Source organism: Dasypus novemcinctus, chromosome 6 (assembly GCF_030445035.2).
Source record: "Dasypus novemcinctus isolate mDasNov1 chromosome 6, mDasNov1.1.hap2, whole genome shotgun sequence".
Taxonomy (NCBI): domain Eukaryota; kingdom Metazoa; phylum Chordata; class Mammalia; order Cingulata; family Dasypodidae; genus Dasypus; species Dasypus novemcinctus.
The window spans coordinates 41,843,379-41,864,164 of NC_080678.1; the positions used below are offsets into that span (position 1 = coordinate 41,843,379).

At 41.2% G+C, this 20,786-nt stretch overlaps 1 protein-coding gene across 1 annotated transcript in view; it reads right to left on the reverse strand.

Moving 5' to 3' along the window:
* PI4K2A (phosphatidylinositol 4-kinase type 2 alpha) overlaps nucleotides 1–20,786 on the reverse strand; it is a 56,695-nt gene that overhangs the window by 6,889 nt on the left and 29,020 nt on the right. Inside the window, exons 7-8 of the mRNA XM_004456994.4 lie at nucleotides 20,045–20,178; nucleotides 19,489–19,548 (exon numbers count right to left, since the gene is read on the reverse strand). Coding sequence (XP_004457051.1) covers nucleotides 19,489–19,548; nucleotides 20,045–20,178 — 194 coding nt within the window. The remainder of the gene's footprint in view (nucleotides 1–19,488; nucleotides 19,549–20,044; nucleotides 20,179–20,786) is intronic.

A 20,786-nucleotide genomic window follows, 5' to 3' on the forward strand; every position in this document is an offset into this window, starting at 1 on the left:
CTCCTTACGGGTGCAGTCCTTGCGCGTGGGGCTCCCCTACGAGAGGGACACCCCTGCATGGCGCGGCACTCCTTGCGCGCATCAGCACTGAGCATGGGCCAGCTCCACACAGGTCAAGGAGGCCCGGGGGTTTGAACCGCGGACCTCCCATGTGGTAGATGGACGCCCTAACCACTGGGCCAAGTCCGTTTCCCTCCTCTTTCATTCTTTTGGTTATGGATATCCAGTTCTCCCAGAACAATTTGTTGAGGAGTCTGTTTTGTCCCATAATGTGGACTTGTTAGGTCTGTCAAAAACCAGTTTGCGGAGAGGTGAGGGTTTATTTCTGGACTCTCAATTCTATTCAACTGATTGATGTGCCTCCTTTCTTTATGCCAATACCATGCTGTTTTGACCACTGCAGATTTGTAATATGTTTCAAGGTCAGACAGTGAAAGCTTCTTTTTTAGAATGCATTTGGTTATTTGGGTGCACTTTCCCTTCCAAATAAATTTAGTAATTGCCTTTTCTATTCCTGTAAAGTAGGCTGTTGGAATTTTGATTGGGAGAGCATTCAATCTATAAATCAGTTTGGGTAGGACTGACACCTTCACGATATTTAGCCTTCCAATCCATGAACACAGGAATGTCTTTCCATTAGTTTATATCTTCTCTGATTTCTTTTAGCACTGTTTTGTTAGTTTTCTGCACATAAGTCCTGTACATCTTTTGTTAAACTGATTCCTAGGTATCTGAGCATATTTGTTGGTATTGTAAATGGATTTTCCCCCCAATATCCTCCTCAGATTGTTAATATTTGTGTACAGAAACATTACTAATTTTTGGGTGTTTGTCTTGTTCCTGATTTTGGAGGGAAAGCTTTGAACCATTCCCCATTGCGTACGATGTTGGCTGTGGGTTTTTCATATATGCTTTTTATCATATTGAGGAATTTTCTTTCTATTCCTATCTTTTGAAGTGATTTTTTTCATCAACAGAGGATGCTGAATTTTCTCAAATGACTTTCTCTGCATCAACTGAGATGATCATGTGGGTTTTTTCCCTTCAATTTGTTAACGTGGTATATCATGTTGATTGATTTTCTTATGTTGAACCACCTTTGCACACCAGGAATAAATCCCACTTGGTCATGGTGTATAATTCTTTTGATATGCTCTTGGATTCTATTTGCAAGTATTTTGTTCAGAATATTTGCATCTATGTTTATTAGAGAGACTGGTCTGTAATTTTATTTTCTTTTCTTGTAGCATCTTTACCTGGCTTTGGTATTAGGGTAATGTTGGCTTCATAAAATATATAATTTTCCCTTCTCTTCCTTTTTTTGGAAGAGTTTAAAACAGGATTGGTGTTAATTCTTCTTGAAATGCTTGGTAGAATTCACCTGTGAAGTCATCTGGTCCTAGACTTTTCTTTGCTGACCTGTGTGGTGAGCTGGCCCACTTGCAGTGCTGATGCACGTGAGGAGTGCCCTGCCACGCGTAGGGGAGCCCCGTGCACAAGGAGAGCACAAGGAGTGCACCCTGTAAGGAGAGCTGCCCTGCATGAAGAAAGCTCAGCCTGCCCAGGTGTGGCGCTGCACACACAGAGAGCTCACACAGCAAGATGACGCAACAAAAGGAGACACAGATTCCCGGTGTTGCTGAAAAGAATCCAAGCAGACACAAAAGAACACACAGCAAACAGACACAGAGAGCAGACAACGGGGTCGGAGGAGAGGAAAACAAAACAAAACAAAAAAAACATTGGGATGATTTATTCATTCACTCAGCAAATATTTACCGAGCCCTGCAGTAAGTTGCTGGGCCATAATAATATACAATCTAGTTTTCCTACATATTATATTACAAACCATTTTCTATATACTTATTCTTCAGTTACATGCCTTTAATGTTTACATAAAATCCCATTATGTAGTTACATCCTCATTTATTTACCTTTCCCTTATTATGAGACATTAACATTTACTTGACTATTTTCAATAATTCTGTAATGACCACCTTTTTACCCCTTGAGATTTATTTATTTACTTTCCCTCCCTTCCCTTCCCTCTCCCCACACATTGCTGTTTTTTGCTGTGTCCATTTGCTGTGTGATATTCTGTATCTATTTCTCTTTTTGTCTTTTCATTTTTTCTCCTCTAGGATTCACTGGGATTCGATCCTGGAAACCTGAGAGGGGAAAGAGGTTCCCTGTCGGCTGCGTCACCGTAGTTCCTGGTTTCTGCTGTGCTTCACCTTGACTCTCCCCTTCATCTCTCTTTTGTTGTGTCATCATCCTGCTGCATGACTTACTTATGTGGGCACTGGCTCACTGCATGGGCACACATGGGCACTCGGCTCACTGCTTGGGGACTCAGCTTGTGGAGCAGGCGCACTTATTCTTCTTTTTCACCAGGAGGTCCCTGGGATCAAACCCCAGTCCTCCCATATGGTAGGCGGAAGCTCTATCACTTGAGCCACATCTGCTTCCCCATAATGACCATCTTTAACCATGTACTTTTCTATATCGCTGGTTTATTTCTTCATGTTGGGAGATTTTTGATGACTTTCCATCTCTTAATTTTTTTTAAAGATTATTTATTTCTCTCCCCTCCCCCCCTCCCCGGTTGTCTGCTCTCTGTGTCCATTCTACTGTGTTTTCTTCTGTGTCCGCTTGTATTCTTGTCAGTGGCACCCAGAATCTGTGTCTCTTTTTGTTGCATCATCTTGCTATGTCAGCTCTCTGTGTGTGTGGCGCCACTCCTGGGCAGGCTGCACTTTTTTCGCACTGGGCGGCCTTTTTTTTCAGGAGGTACGAGGGTACCAGGGATTGAATTCAGGCCCCTCATACATGCGAAGCAGGGGTTGTTCAACCACTGAACTATACCCACTACACCCCTGCTCTTTTTTGGTTACTGTTTCTATGGAGTATCTTTTTCCAACCTTTCACTTTCAGTTGATTTGTATCTCTCAGTCTAAATCGAATCTCTTGTAGGCTGCATATGGATGGCTCATGTTTTCTATCCATTCTGTCAGCTTATGACTTGACTGGGGAGTTTTAAACCATTTATATTCGATGATATTTATAGTATTATTTACTTCCACCATTTTATTCTTTGGTTTTCAAATATCTTATTTTATTTTCATCTTTTTACTCTGCTATTCTTGCCTTCTAAACTGTCCTCAAAGCCTCTCCCTCCTGTCTTTTTCATTTGGAGTGTAAGGGTCCCTTTAATACTTCCTGTAAAAGCAGGGGTCTTAACAAGGGGTCTGTAAGCTTGACTTGAAATTCAAAAAACATTATTCTTATGGGGATATGGTGGTATAGGTATGGTATATATATATATTTTTAAGATTTTATTTATCCCCCCCCCCCCGCCCCCGCCGCATTCCCCCTGTTGTCTGCTCTCTGTGACCATTTGCTGTGTGTTCTTCTGTGTCTGCTTGTATTCTCATTGGGTGGCTCCAGGAACCAATCCTGGGACCTTCAGGAGTGGGAAAGAGGCAATTACTCTCTTGTGCCACCTCAACTCCCTGTTCTGTTACATCTTCTTATTTCCTCTCCTCTGTGTCTCTTGTTGCGTCATCTTGCTGCACCAGCTCTCCATGTCAGCAGGAACTCGTGCGCAGGGCAGCTTTCCTGTGCTGGGTGGCATTTCCAAGAACGGCGGCACTCCTGTGCAGGGCAGCATTCCTGCATGGGCCAGCACTCCGTGTGGGCCAGCTCGCTGCGTGGGCCAACTTGCCCTCACCAGGAAGTCCTGGGCATCGAACACTGGACCTCCTATATGGTAGACAGGAGCCCAACTGGTTGAGAAACATCCATTTCCCGTGACATATTTATTAAGTATAGACATAGTTCAGTGTGGACTTAATATGGGGTCCAAGGAACAAAAAAGGTTAAGGACTCCTACTGTAAAGGTTGATTCTTTTTTATGAACTCTTAGTTTTCATTTATTTGTGACTATTTTAAACTCACCTTCATATCTGAAGGACTATTTTGCCAGGTAAAGAAGTCTCACCTGGCAAATTTTCTCTTTCAATATCCTAATATATCATAGCACTGCCTTCTCATTTCCATAGTTTGTGATGAGAAATTTGCACTAAGTCTTACTGGGAGTCCCTTGTAGATAATGGTTTGTTTCTCCCTTGCCGCTCTGAGAATTTTCTCTTCATCTCAGACACTTGACATCCTGAGTAATATGTGTCTTAGAGTAGGATATTCAGTTTTATTCTGATTGGGGTATGCTGTTACTTCTTAAACATGCAAATTCATTTCTTTCATGAGAGTTGAGAAATTTTCAGTTATTATATCCTCAAACACTCTTTCTGCCATTTTTCCCTTCTCTTCTCCTTCTGGAACTCCCATGCACGTATGTTGTTGTGCTTTGTACTATCATTCAACATCCTAAGCCCCTACTAAAAATGTTTCCATTCTTTTCTCTCTGTTCTTCTACCTCTTCAATTTCAGCTGTTCTGTCTTCTATTATTTCTAGTCTCCTGTTACATGCCTCTAATGTGGTTTTCTAAATTTACTGAAGTATATCACTCATACATAAACATATATACATAATAAGTGTATAGGAAAAGTTGGGAACTTACAAAACAAACATGCATAATGTCATATAGGGATGCCAACACCTTGCATTGTTGTGAGACATTTGTTACAAATTATGAAAATATACTGTCAAAATCTTACTACTAACTATAGTCCCTATTTACATTTGGTCTATTTCCCCCCCAACCCACTCTATTATTTTTAAATATGTTTTTATGACAGGAGTTATAAACTTACAAAACAGTTATGCACATGTGCAGGACTCCCATACAACATCCCTCTATCAACACATCACACTGTGGCAAACATGTTACAGATTATGAGATAATAACATCAGACTATTACGAGGTCCATAGCATACATTTGGCACACTTTTTCCATACTCCCCTGTTATCAACACAGCACATCTTTGGCACAGATGCATGAATAGCACATTGTTACTGTTAACCACAGTCCATAGGCACTCCAGTTGTACTTTTCCCATGCTTCTTCACATTCACACCACCCTGTAATAGTAACGGACATCTGCTCTAGACCACAAAGGATACTCTTGCATCTGTACCATCAATCACAATACTCACCCACCTCTGGGTTTACTGTGTTAGTCAGTTCCTAGATTATTCTCTAGCTTTCTTTCAACTGGCATTTACATCCACAGATTACCCATTTCAGCCACATTCCCATTTATAAACCAGTTGTTACTATTGTGTGTTACCATCGACTCTATAAATTTCCATAGCTTTACAGTAAAGTTAATTATACATCAATAGTCCATCTCAGTCCTCCTCTTAACCTCCTTTAAGAATCTACCACCTACCACCAGGTCTTGATGATATTTTCCTACTTTTCTCCTAGAAGCTTTATGGTTCTTGTCTTTATATTTATGTCTTTGATCTATTTTGAGTTAATTTTTGTATAAGGCGTGAGATAGGGGTCCTTTTCCCTTCTTTTGGTTATGGATATCCAGTTCTCTCAGCACCATTTGTCGAATGGACTGCCCTGCCCAATCTGGGTGGGTTTGACAGGCTTGTCAAAATAACTTGACCATAGATGGGAGGATCTGTTTCTGAACCATCAACTAGGTTCCACTGGTCTATGTATCTGTCTTTATGCCAGTACCATGCTGTTTTTAATTACTGTAGCTAAGTAATATGGTTTAAAGTTGGTGAGAGTCCTCCCACTTCGCTTTTCCTTTTTAGGATGTTTCTAGCTATTGAGGACACCTTACCTTTCCAAATAAATTTGATAATCATGTTTTCCATTTGTTTAAAAAATGCTGGTGATATTTTTATTGGGATTGTACTGAATCTGTATATCAATTTAAGCAGAATTGACACCTTAATGATACTTAGTCTTCTAGTCCATGAGCATAGAATGTTCTTCCAATTATTTAGGTCTTTTTAAAATTTCTTTTAAAAATGAGCTTTAGTTTTTCTGAATATAAGTGTTTTATATCGTTAAGTTTATTCCAAAAATTTGGGTTTTAGCTGTACTACTTTATTTTCACCGTTCTTTTGACACTTTTAGCTACTGTTACAGACAGTCAACATTTCACTTTCTTCCAAGCCTCTCTTCTCCTGTCTTTTCTTTTCAGACTGTAGCATACCCTTTAGTAATTCCTGCAAAGCCAGTCTCAAAGATTCTATTTATCTGCGAATATTCTAAACTTGCCCTCATTTTTGAAAGATAATCTTGCCGGATATAAGATTCTTGGCTGAAAGTTTTTCTCCTGCAGTATCTTAAATATATAATACCACTGTCTTCTTGCCTCCATGACTTCTGATGAGAAATCAGCACTTAAACTTACTGGGTATCCCTTAAATGTTATGCATTACTTTTCTCTTGTTGTTCTCAGAATTTTCTGTTTGTCTTTGGCATTTGACATTCTGATTAGTATGTGCCTCAGAGTTAGTCTATTTGGATTTTTTCAGATGGTAGTACATTGTGCTTCTTGGACATGGATATCCATGTCCTTCAATAGGGTGGGGAAATTTTCTACCATTATTTCTTCAAATATTCCTTTTTCCTCTTTTCCCTTCTCTTCTTCTGGGACACCCATGACATGTATGTTTGCATATCTCTCACTGTCATTTAGTTCCCTGAGACCTTGTTCAATTTTTTCCATTCTTTCTTCATCTGTTCTTTTGTATGTTCACTTTCAGAGGCCACTTCTTCAAGCTCACCAATCCTTTCTTCTGTTTCCTCAAATCTGCTATATGATTCCAGTGTATTTTTAATTTCATTATTGCACCTTTCATTCCCATAAGATCTGCTTTTTTCTATGTATGCTTTCAAATTTTTCTTTGTGCTCATCCAATGTCTTCTTAATATATTTCATCTCATTAGCCATCTCATTAAATTGATTAAGGAGATTTGTTTGAACATCTATGACTAGTTGTCTCAACTTCTTTATGTCATCTGGAGGCTTATCTTGTTCCTTTAACTGGGCCTTGTCTTCCTGTTTCTTATGGATTATAATTTTTTGTTGATGTCTTGGCATCTGGTTTATTAGATGTATTTATTCTGGGTACAATTTCTCTCTTTAGTTAAGGGCGTTCTTGCCCTTTTCTCCCTTGCTGGTTGTGCAGCAGGAGCCAAGGATGTAGTTGGTGTTGCAAGCTTGGAGGTTCAAGCTGCCCTCATTGCCCCCAGGGACTGATGAAGGTTTTCCCAACCTTCTCCTTTGCCAGGGGTAGGGAGAGAGCCACAGCCATGTGTAATAAATCCAAGTTGTGTAGGCCTAGACTGTAGTTGCCCAGAAAGACTGATGAAGCATCCTGCCTCTTTCTCCCCTCCCTGGAGCAGGAACGGAGCTGCAGGTGTGAGCAGCAATCTAGGCCGTGTAGGTCCAAAACGATCGCAGTTGCCCCAGTTGACTTCCGTCTGTTCAGTCTGTGCCAGCCAAATGTACCTGCAGTTACCTGGAAAGACTGGTGCAGGGCCCGCCAGCTTTCTCCCTGCTCGAGGTGGGACTGAAGCCTAAGCTAGGGCTGCAGGCCAATCTGGGTGAAAGAAGCCAGTCCCTACCATCACTGTGATTTTCAGTCAGCCCGGCTTTCCCTCATGCTGCAGGTAGAGTTAAAATGGTAGCAACTGGCCTCTTTCCAACTTGGACAGGTTCAAACATTAGCCATTCTTAGGGTTATACTTTCACCAGCTGGAATTACTAATCAGTAGATGAAGTCAGTGGCCATCCGTCTCTTCTTCCTGTTTTGGGAAATGGAACTTCCAATTCCAGCCACAGAATAGTTCCTGAGGTGGCCTGTGCCGCCAGAGTAGGATGGATCACTGGCCACCACAGCATGTCCTGTATTTTCCCAGAGGGACTAGCACATGTCCCCCCAGCTTCCTCCCTGCCCATGGAGGATGGGCACTGGCCTCTGGGATGTGGAAGGCTCTACTTATGAATCTTCTCTACAGATGGGCAGTTTCCTCATTCTGTTCTTTCAAAGATGTTGTAGGATGCTCTTCTGGTCTCCTGGAGCCCCAAAACAGGTGCTTTAGAAATCTCTGAGTGATTACTAACTTCCCTGTAGCACAAGAGTTCCTTACTCTGCCGCCATCTTTCTGATTGTCTTTCTGATGTGTTTTTGATCTCATCTATTCTTCCATTCCCATAAGCTGTTATTTTTCTATTCATATCTTCAAATTCTTCTTTGCACTTGCCTAGTGTCTTCCTGATGTCCTTTATCTCTTTAGTCATAGTCTTTCAGCTATTGATTTGATTTAGGAGATTTGTATGAACCTGATTAGTTGTCTCAAATCCTTTGTCTCATATGGGGCTTTGATATATTACTCTCCTTGGGACATTTCTTCCATTTTCTTAGTATGGTTTGTAATGTTTTCTGATGTTTAAGCATGGTGAGTTTACTCTGTCATTCATTTTCTCTCTCTTGGAGTGTGTTCACTGCAACATCAACCAGAACAATGTGACAAAGGATCTTGCCTGGAGGCTATTCAGAGCCTTGCAAATCAAACTTCTCAGAGGCTATTCTTCAACCTTTGTGGGCAGCCCCCTCCCTTTTCCCAGATAGGAGATAATTCCATTCCCCTCTTCATTCTCAACAACAAATCTAGGGAAAGTGACTGAGAGGACTGGATCCCTTTAGTCCTGCCAGCTCCCAGGGCAAGCAATGGCACAGCCTCCCCAGGCCTGGAAGGGCTCATACAACAAAGGAGATCAAATTTGTTGGCCAAAAGCTGAATCAGCCTTAGGCAGTGTCCCTCTCTTGCCTGTTTCCTGGGGAGGTTCCCTGTGGCTCCCTCTGTCCACAGCTGCAGGCCAGAGGCTAGAGAAGTCAACGTTGTCTGCTCCAAGGGTGGGGGAAGGACAACAGCAGCTATGGCTGCAGCTTCTACTCACAGTTTTTCTGTTGAGATTCTTTTCCTGTGCCCCACTCTCAGCTGGGTGATATCGAGTCTTCTCCTGATATCCTAAACCCTACAACATTTCTTTCCAGGTTGTTTCTGCCTATCCTCTAGTTAGTTCTCTGGGAGAGAAGTGAGTTCTGTGTCTCTCTAATCTGCCATCTTCCTGGAAGTCCCCAGTCATTTCTTTTTTATTTAATTGTTTTGGTATGTGTCAGCATCCTTATACTGTTTTAAATAGCCTTGAGAACAAGATCAGGGTAGAGAAGCACTAAAAGGAGATTCAAATGGAATTGATGTTGGATTGTGCAGAATACCACTCAATTTAAGGGACAGAGGATTTTAAACTCACTCTGGCTGGTCTTCCTGTGCTTCCTTTGGTTCTTTTTTTTTTTTTTTTTTAAAGATTTTTAAATTTTATTTATTTTTTATTTCTCTCCTCTTCTCCGCGCACTCCAGTTGTCTGCTCTCTGTGTCCATTTGCTATTTGTTCTTCTGTGTCCACTTATATTCTTGTCAGTGGCACCAGGAATCTGTGTCTCGTTTTGTTGCGTCATCTTGCTGCGTCAGCTCTCCATGTGTGTGGCGCCATTCCTGGGCAGGCTGCATGTTTTTCATGCTCGGCGGCTCTCATTATGGGGCACACTCCTTGTGCGTGGGGCTCCCCTACGCAGGGGACACCCCTGTGTAGCATGGCACTCCCTGCACACATGAGCACCACACAAGGGCCAGCTCATCACATGGGTCCGAGGCCCTGGGTTTGAACCCTGGACTTCCTATGTGGTAGGCGGATGCCCTATCGGTTGGGCCAAATTCGTTTCCCTCCTTTGGTTCTTTGGGTTAGGAGTTTTCTCTCATGTATACTGAAGTATTGGGAGTAAAATGTCAAAGTATAATTCACATTCCTTTCAAAAGGTTTTGAAAAAACAAATCTATCTGTATACCACCCTACCTACCTATCTAAATAAATACAGATTTCTATATGCATATATAGATATATATGTAGATAGAACAAGAGGACTATCCTGCAACATCGTTGGAAGTGTGGAAGGAGGAAACTGCCCATCTGCAGAGAGGATTCGTGAGAAGAGCCCTCCATGTTGCGGAAGTTGGTGCCAGTGGCACAAGCTGCCTCTGGAGTTATTCTGTGGCTGGAGTTGAAAGCTCCATTTCCCAAAATACAGGGGAGGAAGACACAGTGTGGCACCAACTTCTGCTACTGATTAGTAAATTCAACCAGCTAAAGTATAATCCTAGGAACAGCTAAACTTTGAGCTTGTCCAGGCCAGAAGGAGGCAGGTAGCCATCATTTTTACTCCACTCCCAGCATGAGAGAAAGCCAGGCTGACTGAAAATCACAGTGCTTGCAGGGACCAGCTTCTTTTCACCCAAATCGGACTGTAGTTCTAGCCTAAAACCAAGCCCCATGTGTAGCAGGGAGGAAGCTGAGGGGACCTGGACCACCTCTCTGGGAAATTAGAAGCCAGCCACAGAGGCCAGTGCCCATCCTACTCTAGCGGCACAGGCCGGCTCAGGAGCTGTTCTGTGGCTAGAGCTAGAAGCTCCATTTCCTATAAACGGTGGAGGAAGAAACAGTTGTCCACCAACTTCAGCTACTGATTAGTGCACTCAGCTGGCTAAAGTATAATCCTAGAAACAGCTAGGGTTTGAGTCCAAGTTGGAAAGAGTCTATAGCCACTGTTTTGACTCCACCCCCCAGCATGAGGCGAAGCCTGGCTGAATGAAAATCCAGTGAAGTTAGGGGTTGACTTCTTTCCTCCAAGATCAGACTGCAGCCCTAGCCTAGACTCCAAACCCACCTCCACCAGAGAGGAAGCTGGCAGGACCTGCACCAGGCTCTCCAGACAACTGCAGGTGCTCTCTCCCAGCACAGACCGAATAATCAGACACCCAGGGCTGCCTCCCCAAAACCCAGTAGGACAAGAGAGAAACTGAGTATTCTTGGCCTCTCTGGGCAATGGCAGGCATTTTCAGTCCACACCAACTGGTGTGTTGAGTGCCTTCGAGTCCATCTCAATCTCTGTGCCCCCATAGAATAGGAGGTGGCTGATATTCCCTCAGCATCTCAGGGCAACTGCAGACACTTTCGGCCTGCACTAACTTGACCATTAGGCACATGTGGCTCCACCCCCATCCTCAATAGGACAAGAGATGGACTATTTGCCCAGCCTCTTTGGGTAACTGCAAGTGCTTTTGGCCCACACAGTCTAGACTAGTGGGTACTTGTGGATCCACACTCAACTCCCAATAGGAAAGGAAGGAGTTGGTGTTTTCACAGCCTTTCCACGCAACAGCAGACACTTTCAGCCTGCATGGACTGGACTGTTGGATGCTTATGGATCTACCCCTACCCTACCCCCAGTAGGATATGAGCGGTCTGGTGGGTACGTTCAGCCTATAGGGACTGAACTGTTGGGTGTTGGTGGTTCTGTTCCCACCCCGTAAAAGGGCAGAAGGGACAGTACTCCCTCAGCATCTTAGGGCAACTCCAGGTATATTGGGCCCACACAGATTAGGCACTCCAGAGGGTTTGTCTCCAACCCTGACAGGGAGGGGAGAGCTGGTGCTAGGTCAGTCTACCTGGGCAACTGTAGTCATTTTGGACCCACATGGCACAGACTGCTGCCTACAACTATAGGTCCATCTCCGCCCAAGGTAGGGGAAGAAGGGGTGTGAAACTTCATCAGCCTCCCCAGGCAACTACAGACAGTCTTGTCCTGCCCAACCTGGATTATTATACATGGCTGCAGCTCTGTCCCTACCCCTGACAGAGGAGAAAGATAAGAGAAGCTTCATCAATTCCTGAGGCAACGTGGGCAGCTTCAGCCTCCATAGTTTACAGCACCAACTATATCCTCAGCTCCTACTATACAACAATCAAGGGAGAAAACACAAGAAAGCCCTAAACTCAAGGGAGAAACTACACCCAGAATAAATACATCTAGCAAGCCAGATGCAAAAACACCAACAAAAATTTACAATCCATACCAAGAAACAAGATATGGCCCAGTTAAAGGAACAAGATAAGCCTGCAGATGACATAAGGGAGTTGAGATAACTAATCATATAGATGTTAAAAAAAATCCCTTAATAAATTCAATGAGATGACTAAAGAGATTAAAGATATTAAGAAGACATTGGGGAGCATAAAGAAGAATTTTAAAGCATATGCAGAAAAAGAGCAGACCTTATGGGCAGGAAAGGTGCAATAAATGAAAATAAAAACAACTGGAGGCATATAACGGCAGATTTGAGGAAGCAGGAAAAAGGAATGGTGAGCTTGAAGACATGGCCTCCAAAAGCCAATATATAAAAGAACGGATGAAGAAAAGAAATTGAAGAAATTGAACAGGGTCTCAGGGAACTAAATGACAGCAAGAGACATGCAAACATATGTTTCATGGGTGTCCCAGAAGAAGAAGAGAAGGGAAAAGAGGAAGAAGGAATATTTGAAGAAATAATGGTGGAAAATTTCCCAACCCTATTGAAGAACATAGATATCCGTGTACAAATCCAAGAAGCACAATGTATTCCCATCCAAATAAATCTGAACAGACCAATTCTGAGATACATACTAATTAGAATGTCAAATGCCAAAGATAAAGAATTCTAAGAGCTGCAAGAGAAAAGTAATGTATAACAAATAACAGATACCCAATAAGATTAAGTACTGATTTCTCATCAGAAATCATGAAGGCAAGAAGACAGTCATATGATACATTTAAGATACTGCAAGACAAAACTTTCAGCCAAGAAAATTATATCCAGCAAGATTATCTTTCAAAAATGAGGGTGAGTTTAGAATATTCACAGATAAACAGAAACTAAGTTTATAACAAAAAGACTGGCTTTGCAGGAAATACTAAAGTGAATGTTACAGCCTGAAAAGAAAAGACAGGAGAGAAAGGCTTAGAAGAGAGTCTAGAAATGATGACTGTATCAGTAATAGTTCTCTGTGTCCATTTGCTGTGTGTTCTTCTTTTGTCCACTTCTGTTGTTGTCAGCACAGGAATCTGTGTCTCTTTTTGTTGCGTCATCTTGCTGCGTCAGTTCTCGTGTATGCGGTGCCATTCTTGGGCAGGCTGAATTTTCTTTCGTGCTGGGTGGCTCTCTTTACAGGGCACACTCCTTGCACGTGGGGCTCCCCTACGTGGCACGGCACTCCTTGCGAGTATCAGCACTGCACATGGGCCAGCTCCACATGGGTCAAGGAGGCCTGGGGTTTGAACTCCAGACCTACCATGTGGTAGGCGGATGTCCTATCCACTGGGCCAAGTCCGCTCCCCAGTAACAGTAACTAAAAGTGTCAAAAGAGTGGTGAAAATAAAATGACAGATAAAACCCAAAGATCAAAATGGAAAAAATAAGAACTGCCTTTAGAGTAATAACATTGAATGTTAATGGATTAAACTCCCCAATCAAAATATACAGACTGGCAGAATGGATAAGAAAATATGAGCCATCTATATACTGTCTGCAAGACAGTCACCTTAGACCCAAGAATACCAAAAGACTGAACGTGAAAGGTTGGAAAAAGATATCCCATGCACGCAGTAACCAAAAAAAAAAAAAGCTGGGGTAATAGCTAAATTTATATCAGATGATATAGACTTTAAAAGCAAAACTGCTATTAAAGACAAGAAAGGACATTACATATTAATTAAAGGGATGAGTGACCAGGAAGAAATAACAACCATAAATGTATATGCACCTAACCAGGATGCCCCAAGATACATGAGGCAAACATTGGCAAAATTGAAGGAAGAAATAGACATCTCTACAATAATAGCTGGAGACTTCCCATACACCATTCTCAGCACTGGATAGAACATCTGGGCAGAGGTTCAATAAAGAAACAGAGAACTTAAATAATATGATAAATGGACCAAACCTAATAGACATAAACAGAACACTGCACCCAAAAACAGTAAGATATACATTCTTTTCAACTGCTCATAGATGTTTCCCCAGGAGAGACCATATGGTGGGTCACAAAGCATTTCTCAATAAATTCAACAAAATCAAAATTATACAAAGCACTTTCTCCGATCATAATGGAATAAAGTTGGAAATCAACAAGCTGCAGATAAAGGGAAAATTCACATATATGTAGATTAAACAACACACTTTTAAATAATCAGTGGGTCAAAGAAGAAATTTCAAGAGAAACAATAAGTATTTCGAGATGAATGACAGTGAGAACATATCAGAACCTATGGGATGCAGCAAAGGCAGTGTTGAGAGGAAAACTCATAGTCCTCAATGCTTACATTAAAAAGAAGAGCTAAAATCAATGACCTAACTACGCAGCTGAAGGAACTAGAAAAAGAAGAGCAAACTAATCCCAAAGCAAGCAGAAGGAATGAAATAACAAAGATCAGAACAGAAATAAATGAAATTGAGAACAGAAGAATAACAGAGAGAATTAACAAAACCAAAAGTTGGTTCTTTGAGATTAACAAAATCAACAAATCCTTAGCTAGACTGACTAAGAAAAAGAGAGAAAAGATGCCAATAAATGAACTAAAAATGAAAATGGGAATATTACTACTGACCCCACAGAAATAAGAGAGGTCGTAAGAGGATACTATGAACAATTTATGCCAAAAAAAAACTACACAATGTAGATGAAATGAAAACCTTCCTAGGAATATACAACCTACATTAACTCTAGAAGAAACAGAAGACCTCAACAAACAAATCACAAGCAAAGGGATTGAAATAGTCATCAAACAGCTCCCCAAAATGAAAAGCCCAGGACTATATGGCTTCACAAGTGAGTTGTACCAAGTTTTCAAAGAAGATTTAATACCAATCTTATTCAAGCTCTTCAAAAAAACTGAACAAGAAGGAATGCTACCAAAATCATTCTATAAAGCCAATATCACCCTAATGCTAAAGCCAGATGAAGGGAAGTGGACATGGCTCAATTGATAAGAGTGTCCGCCGACCATATGGAGGGTCCAGGGTTTGATATGCAGGACTTCCTGACCTGTGTGGTGAGCTCACCCAAGTGCAGAACTGCCACGCAAAAAGGAATACCATGCCACGTAGAGGCACCCCTGTGTAGGGGAGCCCATGTGCAAGGAGTACACCCTGCAAGGAGAGCTGCCCCACATGAAAAAAGCGCAGCCCACCCAGGAGTGGTGCCGCACACATGGAGAGCTGACACAGCAAGATGACTCAACAAAAAAGAGACGCAGTTTTCCAGTGCCCCCGAGGGTGCAAGCAGACACAGGAGAACACACAGTGAGTGGACACAGAGAGCAGACAACAGGGTGGGGGGTGGGGGGAGAAAAATAAATAAAAAATCTTAAAAAAAAAAAGATATTATGAAAAAGAAAATTACAGACCCATTTGTCTAATGAATATAGGTGCAAAAATCCTCAATAAAATATTTGCTAACTGAATGTAATAACATAGTAAAAGAATTCCTCATCATGATCAAGTGGGTTTTATAACAGGCATGCAAGGGTGGTTCAGTACAAGAAAATCAATCAGCATAATACACCACATTAATAAATCAAGAAGAAAAATCACATTACCTTATAGATTGATGCAGAAAAGGCATTTGACAAAATACAGCATCCTTTCTTGATAAAAATACTACAAAAGATAGGAATTGAAGAAAACTTTCTCAACATGATAAAGCCCATATATGAAAAACCCACAGCTAACATTGCACTCAATGGTGAAAGACTGAAAGCTTTCCTGTTGAGATCAGGAACAAGACAGGGATACCCACTGTCACCACTGTTGTTCAATACAGTGCTAGAGGTTCTAGCTAGAGCAATCAGGCAAGAAAAAGAAATAAAAGGCATGCAAATCAGAAAGGAAGAAGTGAAACTTTCACTTCACAAATGATAAAATCCTATATCTAGAAAGTCCCAAAAAATCTACAACAAAGCTGCTAAAGCCAATAAATGACTTCAGTAGTGTCAGAATACAAGATCAATATGCAAACATCAGTGGTGTTTCTATACACAAGTAATGCGCAATCTGAGGAGGAAGTCAGGAAAAAAATTCCATTTACAAAATAGCAACTAAAAGAATTAAATATTTAGGGACCAACTTAACCAAGGATGTAAAGCACTTGTAATCAGAAAAATATAACGTAGTGCTAAAAGAAATTTTAAAAGATCTAAATAACTGAAAGAACATTCCATGCTCATGGATTAGAAGACTAAATAGCATTAAAATGTCAATTCTACCTAAACTGATAAACAGATTCAATGCAATCCCAATAAAAATTCCACCAGCATTTTTTAAACAAATGAAAAACACAATTAACAAATTTATCTGGAGGGTAAGAGGCCCCAAATAGCCAGAAACATCTTAAAAAGAAAAAGTGAAGTTGGAGGACTCTCACTTTCAGACTTTAAATCATATTACCTAGTTACAGTGTATTGTCAAAAAGACAGACACATAGACCAATGGAACCAAACTGACAGTTCAGAAACAGACCCTCACATCTATGGCCAAGTGATTTCTTTTTTTTTTTAAAGATTTATTTATTTATTTAATTCCCCCCCCCCTCCCCCAGTTGTCTGGTCTCTGTGTCTATTTGCTGTGTCTTGTTTCTTTGTCTGCTTCTGTTGTCGTCAGCGGCACGGGAAGTGTGGGCAGCGTCATTCCTGGGCAGGCTGCACTTTCTTTTGCGCTGGGCGGCTCTCCTTACGGGGCGCACTCCTTGAGCGTGGGGCTCCCCTAGGCGGGCGACACCCCTGCGTGGCAGGGCACTCCTTGCGCGCATCAGCACTGCACATGGGCCAGCTCCACACGGGTCAAGGAGGCCCGGGGTTTGAACCGCAGACCTCCCATGTGGTAGACGGACTCCCTAACCACTGGGCCAAGTCCGTTTCCCGTGGCCAAGTGATTTCTGACAAGCCTGTCAAACCCACCCAACTGGGACAGAACAGTCTATTCAACAAATGGTACTGGGAGAACTGGATATCCATAGCCAAAAGAAGAACCCTATCTCACACCTTATACAAAAATTAACTCAAAATGGATGAGAGACCTAAATATAAAAGCAAGTACCATAAAGCTCCTAGAAAAAAAAAGTAGGGAAACATCTTCAAGACCTGGTCATAGGTGGCAGAATCATAAACCTTACAATAAAAGCACGAGCAATGAAAGAAAACACAGATAAATGGGACCTCCTCAAACTTAAACCTTCTGTGATTCAAAAGACTTCATCAGTAAGGTGAAAACACAGCCCACTCAATGGGAGAAGATGTTTGGAAACCACAATCTGATAAGGGTTTGATTTCTATTCTATATAAAGAGACCATACAACTCAACAATAAAAGAGCAAGCAAACGAATTAAAAAATGGGCAAAAGATTTAAATAGACATTTCCCCAAAGAGGAAATACAAATGGCTAAAAAGCACAGGAAAAAATGTTCCATATCACTAGTTATTAGGAAAATGCAACTCAAAACAACAATGAGATATCATCTAACACCACATAGAACGGCCACTATTAAAAAATCAGACAACAGTAAGTGCTGGAGAGAATGTGGAGAAATAGGAATATTCCTTCACTGTTGGAGGGAATGTAAAATGGTGTAGCCTCTGTGGAAGACAGTTTGGTGGTTCCTCAGGAGCTAAATATAGAGTGCCATATGATCCAGCAATTCCCCTACTAGAAATGTATCCAGAAGAACTGAAAGCTGTGACACAGACAGACATCTGCACACCAATGTTCATAGCGGCATTATTCACATTCACCAAAAGACAGAAACAACCCAAGTGTCCATCAACCAATGAATGGACAAACAAAATGCAGTATATACATATGATAGAATACTGTGCTGCAGTAAGAAGAAATGAAATTGGGACACATGTGATAACATGGATGAATCTTGAAGACATTATACTAAGTGAAGTAAGCCAGACCCAAAAGGACAAATATTGCATGGTCTCATTAATATGAACTAAATACAAAGAATAAATATATGGAGTTAAAATCTAGAATATAGGTTATTAGGAGATAAAAGGAGGGGTGAGAAGAAATACTGATGCTTAACATATGTAGAAGTTTTAATTAACTTGACTGTAAAAGCGTGGAAATGGACAGAGTTGATGGTAACACATTATAGTGAGTAGCAGCTGGTTTATAAATGGGTAGGACTGTGGCTTTCTGAAAAGGGTAATCTGTGGAAGTAAATGTCAATTCAAAGAAAGCTAAAGATTAATCTAGGGACTGAATAACACAGTGAATCCAAAGGTGGATGAGAATTGTGGTTGAGGGTATGAATGCCAAGGGCATCCTTCTGTGAGCTAGAGCAGATGTACATCACTATTGCAGTGTGATGGGAATGTGGAGAAGCATGGGAAAACTACAACTGGTATAACCTATAGACTATGGTTAACAGCAACACTAAAATATTCTTGCATCAATGCTAAAGAGATACCATGTTGATAATGGAAGTGTATGGAAAAAGTGTGCCTAATGTACACTATGGACCTTGGGTGGTGGTAATAGTCTGATATTATCTCGTAATCTGTAACAAATGTTCCACCATGGTGTGGTATGTTGTTGAATGGGTGTTGTATGGGAATTCTACACATGTGCATGATTTGTAATTTCACAACCTCTGTAATAAAAAAAAATTTTTTCTAAATAGAGTGGGTTGGGAGAAAAACACACCAAATGTAAGATAGGGACTATAGTTAGCAGCAATATTTTGACAATGCTCTTGTATTAGTTTGTAACAAATGTTTCACAACAATGCAAGGTGTTGGCGGAGGGATGATGTATGAGACCCCTGTATGATGTTATGCATGTTTACTTAGTAAGTTCACAATCTTTACTATATACTTATTGTTTATGCATGTTAATATATGAATGATATACTTCAATAAAAAGTATATTAAAAAAAATTAAGAGCACAAGATGGGACCCCTGGGGAGAAAGATAAATTTGCACTCTCCCAATTCCCCTACCTACCCCCCGCCACCCCCATGAACTTGTTTATCCATTCTGGATAATGGCCCTTTGGAAGGTAAAGTGGAAAGGGAAGGAATGACACATTAACTGTTACAACAAAAATTATAACCATAGCCAATATGAGTATTTACTATGTGCCAGATATTGCTTGTACTAAACACGTGATATGCATTATTTCACATGAGCTTCTGGCCAACTCTGCAAATTATTATTATTATCCCATTTTATAAACAAGGAAGCAGAGGCTTTGCCCAAAGCAACAGCTTGTAAATGGTGAAGCCACTTGACTTCAGAACCAGCTCTTTATCACCAAGTTATACTGCCTGTCTTGAACAACTTGAGGACAGAGTTTATTTACCAAGGAATTATCCAGCAACTGGCACAAAGATAAGCACATAGTAAAGTGCTTCTCAAAGCACTGGAGACTGGAAGAGGTGGGAGATTTGGGAGGGCTACCTTTTCTCTCCCATGTGTCATGGCAGAGTCACATATATGTATGCCACAGACTAAAAAGTGACATAAAACACAAGCATTATAGTTATCAACACGAGATACAACTCTCCCAAAGAAATCTCAGGGTAGACACCTGGAGCATGTCCCGGGCTTACCTGTCCCCGCATGACAGCAATCTGCTTATGGAACTGTCCCCTGTCAAAACCAGGATCTTTCTGCAAAAGAAGCTCAGATGGAGATAAAACCTGCGTGGATCTTTCAGAGGAACCCATTTTCTCCCCCAATTATAAACTTTCCAATAAAGAAAATCTACATGGAGTTTATGAGGCTGGATGACATCAACTACTACCACAGTTCTCCATTTCACAAATAAGGAAACAAGAACGCAAAGAAATATCTTGTCCTGAGTCTATTTTAAGCTCTATAGTACTCCTGGATGGTAGTGCTCCATTTGAAAATGAGAGCACTGCAAATACACTGCTGCCACACGATAGATAGGATACACTCCAGTGTGATTCATCATAGCTGCCAATTTCTTTCAAACCAATACAAACTAAATCCTGCTGTCCATATGTGGTAATCTTGCCATTGGCTAACTCAAGTCAGGAGGGTTTTGGCCATTCCCTCTTGGTTTGTATCAGGACCAATTAGAAATATCATTAGGAATTCCTTCCTCTATATGGCAATTAAGACTGGGTTCCCAGTGCTAACCTTGAAAAGTTCATACAGGTCCTCTTCCAAGTCTTTGACGAAGTTAGGGTCTGATATCTTTGGAAGAATCAGATCTTTGATCTCCTGAGAGAATGGGACTTTTGCCTGGGGCAACCAAGCCCAGTAAAAAGGATCTGAAGAGAGAAAAGACCAAAAGCAAAGCTGGTGTTGAAAAGTGCCTGCCCATCTGTTTCTACTGCCTATCAGAGCACTGTAAGACAGAACCCCTCTTCTCTGATGTGCACAGAATAGAAAACTTATAAGGGCTGTTAAACCTAAAAGTTATAAAAGTTACATAGCTAGTAAATGGAAAAATCAGGATTCAAACCCAGGTCTGCCTAATCCAAGAGCCTGTGCTCTTTCTCAGACAGTACATGACCTTCTAAGATGCAAACCTATCTAGAAACAATTATTTGCCAATGAGACAGCGAGATGATCCTTCTGAAAAGATAGACAAGGACTGCAAAAGGGGTTAGTGACCCCCTTCTTGTATTTCTACCCAAGTTTCTCAATTATAATGGGGCAGGGGGCTGGCTTCCAAGAAGTCAGCAGAGATGGCAGAACATTGACTGCAGCTTATTATTTAGAGATACAAATAGGATAAATTATAAGCTAGTCCTCTGAAAGAAGACGAAGAATGGAAAGTGGAGATGAGAGAGCACAACTTTACGCTTCTGACGGAAATAATTTAAGGTAAAAATTTTAATAGCTTACATTATGGAGTAGTTGCCATATGCCAGCC